We start from the raw sequence: 13,162 nt of genomic DNA, 5'->3' as shown, positions 1-13,162 counted from the left end.
TAAGTTGCTAACGCGCACACATCACGCTGTGGAAGAGCACCCCTAATTGACAGTGCACCCCCCCTGGACAACACAGCACCCCTTTATGGACTGCAGCCCTAGCCTGATGGACATGAAAACAACACAGCAGCAGCCACAGTTAATTGATAGGACAAGTGACACAACAGCTGCAGCACTCACTAAAGGAAGCCCCCCTTTATATACTGCAGGCTAAGCCCCTTTATGGACAACACAGCAGCAGTCTTCAGCCCAAGACCCTGTCTGGGCGCACACACTGAGTGACTGACTAGTACTACACGTCTGCTAGCTTCTCTCCACAGCCAGAGTGAAAATGACGCAGATCACGGGGACCTTTATATAATCCAAAACCAGCGAGACTCCGTGGGTGAATGACGCATTTTGCATCGTTTTCTGATCCTTCACATGAAGTTCGGGTGCGTACGGTTCTCGGAAAACAGGACCCGCTCATCTCAAGTCAAAACACACTGCCCTGTGAGCCACATGTTTGTAGAAGCCTGCACAGATCAGTGATATCCGTGCAGGCTTCTGTGTGTGTGTATGTATGGTATAAGAAAATGGAAAAAAAAAAGGCAGCCTCCCAAAGCATAACCAGCATTGGGCTTTTTGAGCCACTCACAGTTCAGGAAATACAGGGGGAAAATGGCATGGGGGTTCCCCTGCACTTCTGTTGGTAACAGCATGACTCTGCCATCATTTGGCAAGTACTGTTCTTAGAGTACAGTGGGCATGAGTAATTAGTTTTTTTTTATTTTGCCAAGTCCTGGAATGCCTACATGGAGGAGTGTGAGTGATTGTGTATAAAACTAATACCATATTCGGTGTGTGTGTCATGTTTGTTCAATATTTCCTTTGCAGTAAGACTAGAAGTAACAGCAGGTCCTTAGGTCTCAGAATGTCGGCACTTGCGAATCTCTAATTGTCAACATTCCGGGACCAGTAGTCCCACTGTAATGGACTATATCCTATTTTTACACAACCCTGCACCAAAGGTACTAGGGGTATGGGGAATAACCCCGGGCTATCAGCCTGGGGTATACTTGGCAGGGGGTTCTCCTTTTTAGGGGTGGGCCTACTTCCCATGGAATCCCAGTCCTAAGCTGACTAGTTAGGGGATTTAATGCTTTGGCCAGGGGACCCTGTGAATCGTGTCCCCTTGCTGTGACATTAACCCCCAGCTAGTTAGAGCTGGTTGCTGGTAATGCAGGAGACCCCTTTGTATTGTTTTCACTGTATTTGCTGAACGATGCTGGTTCATTGAAATATGGGGAACCCCCAAGCTGGTTTTTCCCTTATTTCCTAAACCAGACTGGCTTGAAAGGTGTTTGTTGGTGCATTTTATATGTATTATCCTAATGTTAGAGAATATTAATATTGATTCATTACCTGCCCAGTCCCCACCTCTTTTTAATTGAGTGCAGTTTGATTGTTTTTTTTATAAACCCTGCTATATGCATAGGGCAACTTACACTGTCAGTAATGATTTATACATTGTACCTTGCAGCATCGTCAGGGTATCTATTTGGTGGTAATTCTGGGACTATTAACTATAGTCTTTATTGGGCAAGTAAACTTGTCATAGGGGAAACATTCATATTACCATGTATTTTATTTTATTTTCAGCACATGGATGTGACAGCAGGAATGTTTCTGAGGAATTTCCCATACTCTCTCCAGATTGTGAAATAGAAGGCAATGACATCACAAGAGTTTCCCCACGAGAAAGCCCCATTATACACCCAGTACATCACCGTGCAGATGTGTCAACTAATCCCTCTACTCATGGGGAATGTTCCCATGATAACTCTGTTATTGGAACTTTTAGTACAGATAAAATATTTCCCTCTTTCATAGGGAAAGCTAAGGCAGGAGAGGGGCCATTTCCATGTTCTGCGTGTGGGAAATGTTTTACATACAAATCAGAGCTTGTTATACATCAGAGAAGTCACACAGGTGAGAAACCATTTCCATGCTCTGATTGTGATAAATGTTTTACTCAGAAATCACATCTTGTTATACATCAGAGAAGTCACACAGGTGAGAAACCATTTTCATGTTCTGAGTGTGGGAAATGTTTTACACAGAAATCAGCTCTTGTTACACATGAGAGAGGTCACACAGGTGAGAAACCATATCCATGTTCTGAGTGTGGGAAATGTTTTACACAGAAATCAGATCTTGTTAGACATCAGAGAAGTCACACAGGTGAGAAACCATTTACATGCTCTGAATGTGGGAAGTGTTTTACACAGAAATCAGCTCTTGTTACACATGAGAGAAGTCACACGGGTGAGAGGCCATTTCCATGCTCTGAGTGTGGGAAATGTTTTAGAAAGAAATCACATCTTGTTACACATGAGAGAAGTCACACAGGTGAGAAACCATTTACATGCTCTGAGTGTGGGAAATGTTTTATAAATAAAGCACAGCTTGTTTCACATCAGAGAAACCACACAGGTGAGAAACCATTTACATGCTCTGAGTGTGGGAAATGTTTTACACAGAAATCAAATTTTGTTACACATCAGAGAAGTCACACAGGTGAGAGGCCATTTACATGCTCTGAGTGTGGGAAATGTTTTACACACAAATCATCTCTTGTTAAACATCAGAAAATGCACAGGAGAACTGCATTGTCCATGAACTGAGAGACCTAAAATGGAATTGAAACAATATTCTAAATGTTCCAGAGTTGAGAAATGTTCTCTACAGAAAATACACTTTTTTTTTTTGACCATATTCTGTTTATACACTAAGAGGCTTATTTACAGATGGACATGAGCATTATATCTCAAACATAAATGATGACAATCAGAAAATGTATACTTCCCTATGTAGTCAGATACCTTTTGGGATGCAAGAACAGTCCCCACTGAGGCATACCAGTGTATGTACGTAGACCTGATGGACGTGCACTGTATATAAGCGTTAGGTGTATATGTATGCAATGTGGATAATGTATTAAAAACACTTTTTTTGAAAATATTGAGTTTTTAAAGTAAAACAAACACTGTGATGGCAACAAGGACAACACGACAAATAAGATATATGAACATCATAATCAGGAACCGTACAGAGTACATGACGGTGCATAAAGAACTAAAAGTCGTACATAAAAGCAGGAAGAAAAGGACATATTATCCATCTTCACATAGGCATGAAAAAATTAAAAAAGAAAAGAAAGATAAGTAGTAGAACATAGGAAACAAAAGAGAGGGGAGGATAAGGGTGGGATATACCCCCTCACACATAAATAAGGGCAATAATATAAATCAGTCACAGTTATTTCTATCCATCAATGTAAATATAAATCAGAAAGAAGTCACGATAATAAGAAAACAATTGGTGATATAAATACCAGTTGGTAGATCCAAGGAGGTGTAAGATACTGTATGTTCTTGCTGGGAGTGGCCTAAAGATACAATAAAAGTACCCCATATATTATAACATCACGTTACATTTCTCTGCACATCAGGAAGAGTGGACTGATGCTCTAAGTGTAGCATATGTAGAAGCAGAACATGAACATGTTCGGGCCTAGGGTTAGAGCGTTCCATCCACTTAGAAAGAATCACCTTATTAGCCAGCGTGAGGACATAAAGAAATGAGGTAAGGTGTTTATGTAGAGAGCACAGACCCCAAGAAGAGACATTCAAAACTGTCATTGCCCTGGGGTCTAGGGATCAGTGTAAACCAAACGTAGTATTGATAAAACAGAGTTTGATACCAACATTTTTGAATTTTAGGGCAATGCCCGAAATTGGGAAAGAACAATACATTAGGGTCCTTACATTTTGGGCAATGGCCATGTGCTTTATCTGGCCTTCAGAGATTTAATCCCTGTGATGTCATTTTATGTGAATTTCTTGCAATTGTGCTGAATGTAGAGATTTCCGTAATAGGGGGGATTTACCTAATACCTAATAAGTAATTAACTCGCAGTATTTGGGTCATTTCAGTAAGAGAGGATTAGTGAGCGCTAAATCCCAGTACAAAAACCTAATCCTATAAGAAACAATGGAAACTAAACTAAGAAGGGAGATTATGGGTCCACTTCATATGATGGGGGTCATAAGGCTCCAGAAGGGTTTGAATGAAATTACAAATCTGAAAATACATAAAAAAGTCTGAATGAGTTATACCGTGTCTGGCTACCAACTCTGGAGTCAAAAGAAAGTAACTGCACGGATCAAAGACATATTTCATAGCACTAACGTGAGAGGCGTTACCGGGTCTGGTGACCCCCTGTGCACATGCATGAAAAGGGGGCGTGGTTTAACATAATGAGGCGTGGTCTCGCAGGAAAACCTGTTCTCATCACTCCGGAGTCGAAGTTCCTCAAATACAGTTTTCATGAATCACTCAAAAATGAAGGTTCTTATGCACATGATCCCATCATAATCCCAAAATAAAACCATGGGGATTTATTAACAATAGTATGAACAGTTTTTAAGAGTTTTTTCAAAAGTTTCAAAATTAGGCTTTTTCATAAAGAAATTGCTGTTTTAAAGGCATATAACTTCAAAACCAGTGTACATATCAGCCTAAGATTTGGGGAGGTTTCTTGACACCTATGACAGGATTTATTATACCAAATTTCATTGAAGCTAGAGAATGAAAGTTAGATTTTTTTGGGAAATTGTGTTGATTTGATGCGGAATGATCCTACATCTACTGAAAGAGAACTATCAACTACTGGGATGGCATGTGGAATGACCCTACATCTACTGAAGGGGAACTATCCACTACTGGGATGGGATGCGGAGTGACCCTACATCTGCTGAAGGGGAACTATCCACTACTGGGATGGGATGTGGAGTGACCCTACATCTGCTGAAGGGGAACTATCCACTACTGGGATGGGATGCGGAATGACCCTACATCTGCTGATGGGGAACTATCCACTACTGGGATGGGATGTGGAATGACTCTGCACCCACTGAAAGGGAACTATCCACTACTGGGATGGGATGTGGAATGACTACATCTACTGAAAGGGAACTATCCACTACTGGGACAAGATGCGGAATGACCCTACATCTACTGGAAGGGAACTATCCACTACTGGGATGGGATGTGGAATTACCTTACATCTACTGAAGGGGAACTATCCACTACTGGGATGGGATGTGGAGTGACCCTACATTTGCTGAAGGGGAACTATCCACTACTGGGATTTGATGCGGAGTGACCCTACATTTGCTGAAGGGGAACTATCCACTACTGGGATGGGATGTGGAATGACCCTACATCTACTGGAAGGGAACTATCCACTACTGGGATGGGATGTGGAATGACCCTACATCTACTGGAAGGGAACTATCCACTACTGGGATGGGATGCAGAATGACCCTACATCTACTGAAAGGGAACTATCCACTACTGGGACGGGATGCAGAATGACCCTAAATCCCAGTACAAAAACCTAATCCTATAAGAAACAATGGAAACTAAACTAAGAAGGGAGATTATGGGTCCACTTCATATGAGGGGGTCATAAGGCTCCAGAAGGGATTGAATAAAATGACAAATCTGAAAATACATAAAAAAGTCTGAATGAGTTATACTGTGTCTGGCTACCAACTCTGGAGTCAAAAGAAAGTAACTGCACGGATCAAAGACATATTTCATAGCACTAACGTGAGAGGCGTTACCGGGTCTGGTGACCCCCTGTGCACATGCATGAAAAGGGGGCGTGGTTTAACATAATGAGGCGTGGTCTCGCAGGAAAACCTGTTCTCATCACTCTGGAGTCGAAGTTCCTCAAATACAGTTTTCATGAATCACTCAAAAATGAAGGTTCTTATGCACATGATCCCATCATAATCCCAAAATAAAACCATGGGGATTTATTAACAATAGTATGAACAGTTTTTGAGAGTTTTTTCAAAAGTTTAAAAATTAGGCTTTTTCATAAAAAAATTGCTGTTTTAAAGGCATATAACTTCAAAACCAGTGTACATATCAGCCTAAGATTTGGGGAGGTTTCTTGACACCTATGACAGGATTTATTATACCAAATTTCATTGAAGCTAGAGAATGAAAGTTAGATTTTTTTGGGAAATTGTGTTGATTTGATGCGGAATGATCCTACATCTACTGAAAGAGAACTATCCACTACTGGGATGGCATGTGGACTGACCCTACATCTACTGAAGGGGAACTATCCACTACTGGGATGGGATGCGGAGTGACCCTACATCTGCTGAAGGGGAACTATCCACTACTGGGATGGGATGTGGAGTGACCCTACATCTGCTGAAGGGGAACTATCCACTACTGGGATGGGATGCGGAATGACCCTACATCTGCTGAAGGGGAACTATCCACTACTGGGATGGGATGTGGAATGACTACATCTACTGAAAGGGAACTATCCACTACTTGGACAAGATGCGGAATGACCCTACATCTACTGGAAGGGAACTATCCACTACTGGGATGGGATGTGGAATAACCTTACATCTACTGGAAGGGAACTATCCACTACTTTGATGAGATGTGGATTGACCCTACATCTACTGAAAGGGAACTATCCACTAATGGGATGTGGAATGACACTACATCTACTGAAAGGGAACTATCCACTACTGGGATGGGATGTGGAATGACCCTACATCTACTGGAAGGGAACTATCCACTACTGGGATGGGATTTGGAATGACCCTACATCTACTGGAAGGGAACTATACACTACTGGGATGGGATGTGGAATGACCCTACATCTACTGGAAGGGAACTATCCACTACTGGGATGGGATGCAGAATGACCCTACATCTACTGAAAGGGTACTATCCACTACTGGGATGGGATGCAGAATGACCCTACATCTACTGAACGGGAACTATCCACTACTGGGACGGGATGCAGAATAACCCTACATCTACTAGAAGGGAACTATCCACTACTGGGATGGGATGCGGAATGACCCTACATCTACTGAAGAGAAACTATTCACTACTGGGATGGGATGCAGAATGACCCTACATCTACTGAAAGGGAACTATCCACTACTGGGACAGGATGCGAAAGATATCAGAACTCTACAAAGAGCAAATTATTCTTAAACCGCCCCACCTAAAAGAAACGTCTAGATCCACCCCTGATGAGTGGTGTCGTTGCATTTGCTAGTTTCCAATCTTGATTTTAATAAACTGATATATAAATACATCACCATTGTTAGGTCCTTCTTGTTGAGGAGGGATCCCCATGAGAACGGATTCATCTGTGTGTTATTTAATAATTATTTTCAACCTTTAGCCTTAGGAGTTATACTACATCATCATGAGCGGTGTATGTGAATTTGGATATATACATACACAGACACAATGTTACTGTAATCTATATTTAGCTCTGTGTAGGGTGTAATAACTATGGCTTATTACTCATCAGTGTCAGGTTTCATTCCATAATCACAGATTATCCAGCAGGTTCCCCCCTAGTCTCTAACATGCACCCAGTGAGGCTAAATCTGCCTCCGCACCCAATCTCTGAGTCTTGGTATAGTCCTCTCCCATTGCATCATGGTAAAAGCTTATTAATTCGCATCATTTCTGTATGGGAATAAGAAGCAACTAAGGTCATAGACTTGGATAGTGAGGGCAATAACACCATGTACATAGACTAATAACATCATACATTACATAGCCGGTATACAGTACATCACTTTTTTATCTACTGACCATACAATAGCACATCATGTTCATCTATACACAGTATTGTTATTACATATATACAGGGTATTGTGATAACATGTGTGATACCATATACATGGTAATATTACGTGTGTGATATATACACAGTATTGTTCTTACATATGTGCGATAATATATACACAGTATTGTTATTACATATGTGTGATAATATATACACAGTAGTGTTATTACATATGTGCGATAATATAAACATGGTATTGTTATTACATATGTGTGATAATATATACACGGTATTGTTATTACATATGTGTGATAATATTTTCACAGTATTGTTATTCCGTATATGTGATCATTTGTATACGATATTGTTATTTTGTATGTGTAATAATATGTACATTGTATTTTTATTACATATGTGTTATAATATATACACAGTATGGTTGGAGATATCGACTTTGGACCAATGGTTGGAGATAACGGCTGGTGACCAATGGTTGTTGTTAGGAACAAGTCTCAGTGAATAACCCAGACTGGAGCAGATGGAATGGAGACTTGCGACCAGACTTGGAACTGGAATCACACGGACTGGAACCGGACAGAGTACCTGGGAGCTCAGCACAGAGCTGTAACTTCAGCAGAGGCAACGCTGTACTGGCAATGGAGGCCAGTCAGGAAATGTAATTTATAGGGGTAGGGTCCCCAGGGATTGGATGCTGCAATCAGCTGGTCTGGCAGCAGCACTCTGAGTAGTGGTGGAGAGTCAGGTGACTGAATTCAACATGGCTGCGCCCATACTGAATTGTGGAGGGAACTCTGTTGTACAGCCTGAGTGCTAGCATGCTGAGTAACACTGAGAGCACAGAGCAGGAACAGTGTGGACAAACCTCATAGCCAGCTGGATGTGATGTGCAGTGGAACCTCCCAGGGATTATCACCAGCAGCAGGACCATCAGCGGGCAACTCTAGGGGTAATCATCCTCCTCCAGGGTCCTCACATCAAGGGCAGTGGTGTCCACAGTGGGGTAACTAGACACTGAAGTGTGCTCTGTCCCGGGAGCACTATACAAGGAGGCGGGGGGTCCGGCATCACCCCCACTCCATCCAGCTATTATTCTCCCCCCACCACCACTATTATACATGGCAGTGGGCAGCCGCAGTAGATCAGAGAGAGGCAAGATAGAGGGGGTGATCGTGGGAGGAGGAGGCCAGTTCTGCTCACAGGGGATGTGCTCTCTGTTCAGGCACACCGGCCATGCCACCCTAGTTGCGGCCTTGCTTTTAGCACCCATTCTAAGGCAACCAAGTTGTGATCAGCCCTTTTTCTTGCTGGTGGACGCCTCCATGGTTGGTGTTGGGGCAGTTTTGTTGCAAAAGGATAAAGAAAACAAGTTGTACTCCTATGGGTTCTTCTCCCGAAAGTTCTCTGCACCAGAGAGGCATTATGCTGTTGGAGATAAAGAGGTACTACCCATCAAGTTTGCCCTTCAGGAGTGGCGATACTTGTTAGAGATATCTAAATTTCCAGTGACAGTCTATACCAGTGGCTCTCAAGCTCGGTCCTCAGGACCCCACACAGTTCACTTTTTGCAGGTCACCCAGCAGGTGCAGGTGTAGTCATTACTCATTGACACATTTTAAAAGATCCACAGGTGGAGCTAATTATTTCACTTGCAATTCTGTGAGGAGATCTGGAAAACATGCACTGTTTGGGGTCCTGAGGACCGAGTTTGAGAACCTGTGGTCTATACCAATCATAAGAATTTTAGATACCTCAAGACGGCAAACTGTATAAATTATCTTCAGTCCAGATGGTCTTTTTTTATTGGTTTATGCCAAGGGTTCAACACTATCCTGTGGTGGTGGATAGGTTCTACAAGATCGCTCACTTTGTTCCTTTAAAAGGGCTATTTTCAGCACCAAAGTTTTTGGAAGTGTTTATAAGAGAAATCTTTAGGTTGGATGGGTTTCCTAAAGACATTGTTTCTGACCGAGGGGTGCAATTTACCTCTAGATTTTGGAGAGCATTATGCAGGTAATTTGGCATCAATCTGAGCTTCTCTTCGGCCTATCATCCCCAGAGTAATGGCCAGACAGAGCGAATAAACATTTGGAGACATTAATTTGAGTGTATGTTTCTGTGAATCAGGATGACTAGGTCTCTCTGTTGCCATGGGCTAAATTTGCCCGCAATAATCTGTGTCATGAGACATCTGGGGACTCTCCATTTTTTACTCAGTACGGTTTGCATCCAGGGTTACCTGAGTTACCAGGTCTTCAATCAGTATCACTGCCAGTCGTGCATTGTACAGTAAACTGGTTATTTAAAATCTGGAAGGAGGTAAAGAAGAATTGTGCAAAGCCTCTTCAAGGTATAAACTGTTTGCAGACAGGAAGAGGAGTTTTCCGTTGCTGAATCCTGGTGATAGAGTCTGTCTGTCAACCAAGAATCTGAGATTAAGAGTCCCAACGATGAAGTTTGCTCGCAGATACATCGGCCCCTTCCAGATTCTTCAGATGATCAATCCAGTGGCATTCCGTCTGAAACTTCCTAGTACACTTAGGATACCCAATATATTTCATGTGTCCCGCCTAAAAAAAAACCTGGTGCTTAATCGTTTCTTGGCACCTTGCAGCCCTCCTGCAATTTCGGTGGACCATAAAGAGGCGTATTAGGTGAAACAGATATTGGACTCCAGGGTTTCTAGAGCTGTTCAGTTCTTAGTGGATTGCACGGGGTATATTCCTGAGGAGCACTGCTGGGTCAAGGCCTTAGATATTCATGCATCTCAGCTTCTTTAGAAGTTCCACCAGAGGTTTCCTAACAAACTATTTGTGGGACATTCGGTGCCCATCCCTAGAGGGGGGGGGTAATGTCACAGTGCACCGGACTCAGGCTGTTGCTTATCAGATCCAGAATCACTGGAGTCCCAGGTGGCGGGTAGCAGACGAGGAGTCCTCGAGCCCACTGCTGATTTTTCTGGCTCAGTGCAGCAGATAAATAGCAGGCAGACACGGCTCTCCTAGGAGCGCAGCGCCAACCTGTAGGGAAATTTAAAGAGACAGGCTAGCCAAACATGTAGTCTTGTTTGGGCGTGAGTAGAACTCCTCCCTATAAGAGAGAGTATACGCTCCATTACCTTACTCCAGCATTCCTGTGTACTTGCTTTCTGTTCCTGACTTGTTTTTGCCTGACCCCTGGTACTGCATTTGGTAATCTGGTTCTGACCTCAGCCATCCTCCGTGACCTGCATACGTCTTCTCCATGGAACCGTGTTTCCCGTTAGATTCTGACTACGTTGAAAGTCTTCTCCGCTCTATCCAGAGCTCACCAGCACCTGTATAAGGAAACCTATCCTGAGGGTCGCGACCTGTATGTCAGACGCAGCCACGTCCATAACTTCTTGCGAGGGTCCCTGATGAACACCGTCAACACATTAGACTCCACGCCTCAGAAAAAGGTCTCATCATCTCCAAAATACGGGTTACATCCATAATCTACCCGAGAGCGTGACATTCGCTGAGTGCAATGAGATTAACAATGTCTGAGTAAGGTCAGACCTTGTGCAAGTGTGCATGAGGCTCCGATGTTACCGATGGTTTTGCAGACTTGGAAAGTATTACAGATGTGTATAAGGTAAGGTGGGTGTCCTTATGTTGTGCTGCGATGGCATAGCGATCACAGATAATTAGCATATCTTCCAGGTGAGACTGCGTGCGTGATAGCTATTGCAATAACAGTTGCGATCTGTAATGAATCAGGTCCTAAGTTCATTTCTACCAATAACAACCTATCAGCCATAGAAATCAGCACTATATATATTGTTCTTGTTTTATATAAGAGACACTGACAAAGTAATATCTCAAGCATTAGGTGACAATACAGGAGCTGTGTCATGTGTCTGACTCGTGGGGGCTCCTAACGTTTACTGGTGTCATACAGGGGCTGTGAGCGCTGGTGCCTTCCCTGCTTGATACTCATCACACTGACTGCACACACTGCTCCATTCTAACATATTACTGGTGTCATACAGGGGCTGTGACTGCTGGTGCCTTCCCTGCTTGATACTCATCACACTGACTGCACACACTGCTCCATTCTAACATATTACTGGTGTCATACAGGGGCTGTGACTGCTGGTGCCTTCCCTGCTTGATACTCATCACACTGACTGCACACACTGCTCCATTCTAACATATTACTGGTGTCATACAGGGGCTGTGACTGCTGGTGCTTTCCCTGCTAGATACTCATCACACTGACTGCACACACTGCTCCATTCTAACATATTACTGGTGTCATACAGGGGCTGTGACTGCTGGTGCTTTCCCTGCTTGATACTCATCACACTGACTGCACACACTGCTCCATGCTAACATATTACTGGTGTCATACAGGGGCTGTGACTGCTGGTGCTTTCCCTGCTAATCATCACACTGACTGCACACACTGCTCCATGCTAACATATTACTGGTGTCATACAGGGGCTGTGACCGCTGGTGCTTTCCCTGCTAGATAATCATCACACTGACTGCACACACTGCTCTATGGTCATATATTGGAGGAGATGGGAGTGAGCGGACACCAGACACTACGTGTAATGATTTCCTAGCACCTGTGGTAACGTGTGAGGGGTGATACATTGTATATTAGTACACACGATATTAGCGGATCCATTTGTTTGTGGGGTTTTTAAGTACATGACATATAAAACAAATATAACCAGTAAAAAGAATGGCCATGTGAAATGCACAATATATGTGTTAGGTATATCGGTCTATTCATTAAAACTCAGAGACATTGAGATAAAAATAAAATGTGTTTAATGATACTTCACTTAGTTACTTAGCACATGAGAAACATTCAGTCCCTGGAATCCCAGCACTGGGAAGTAGATGCTCATCTGGCACCTTGTACATGGAAAACCAGAGAAATAAATATACACAATATTACAATGTATCAGGTATAATATTGTGCAGTATGTACTAATATATTTATATTTTCGAAAAGATCTTTATAGCCTCATCCTCTAAGCTCAGGAAAGAGACATAGAGAGAGAAAAGTGTAATTACATACACAGATATATACACATAGTATGGACACCACCCAGAGCACCAGGGACATCCTATTATTAATTTTATTACCAGTTATTTATATAGCGCACACATATTACACAGATAATATTTTCCCATTCACCTCAGTCCCTGCCTCAGGGGAGCTTACACTCTATATTCCATACCACATGTACACTACAGTTAATGTTTATCCTACCAGTATATTTTTAGTTTGTGGGAGGAAACCAGAGGACCCGGAGGAAACCCACACAAGCACAGGGAGAATATACAAACTCCACACAGTTAGGGCTGTGGTGGGAATCAAACCCAAAACCTCAGTGCGGTGAGGCAGCAATGCTAACCATTACACCAACCGTGCTGCCCACAGGAGTCCTTACTCCTCACTGTTGCTGTGTCCTGATGGTGTGTGACAGCT

General features: G+C 42.9%; 2 protein-coding genes across 2 annotated transcripts in view; one reads left to right on the top strand and one right to left on the bottom strand.

Annotated features, from left to right (window-relative positions):
* LOC148454558 (uncharacterized) overlaps nucleotides 1–3,001 on the top strand; it is a 36,288-nt gene extending 33,287 nt beyond the window's left edge. The window contains exon 7 of the mRNA XM_088460783.1: nucleotides 1,642–3,001. Within this exon, the coding sequence (XP_088316909.1) occupies nucleotides 1,642–2,666 (1,025 nt within the window). The 3' untranslated portion in view covers nucleotides 2,667–3,001. The remainder of the gene's footprint in view (nucleotides 1–1,641) is intronic.
* LOC148454557 (uncharacterized) overlaps nucleotides 1–13,162 on the bottom strand; it is a 127,728-nt gene that overhangs the window by 52,465 nt on the left and 62,101 nt on the right. The window lies entirely within an intron of this gene.

Source organism: Taudactylus pleione, unplaced genomic scaffold (genome assembly GCF_031769625.1).
Source record: "Taudactylus pleione unplaced genomic scaffold, aTauple2 ptg000984l, whole genome shotgun sequence".
Taxonomy (NCBI): Eukaryota; Metazoa; Chordata; class Amphibia; order Anura; family Myobatrachidae; genus Taudactylus; species Taudactylus pleione.
This window is presented reverse-complemented; position numbering and strand designations above follow the sequence as displayed.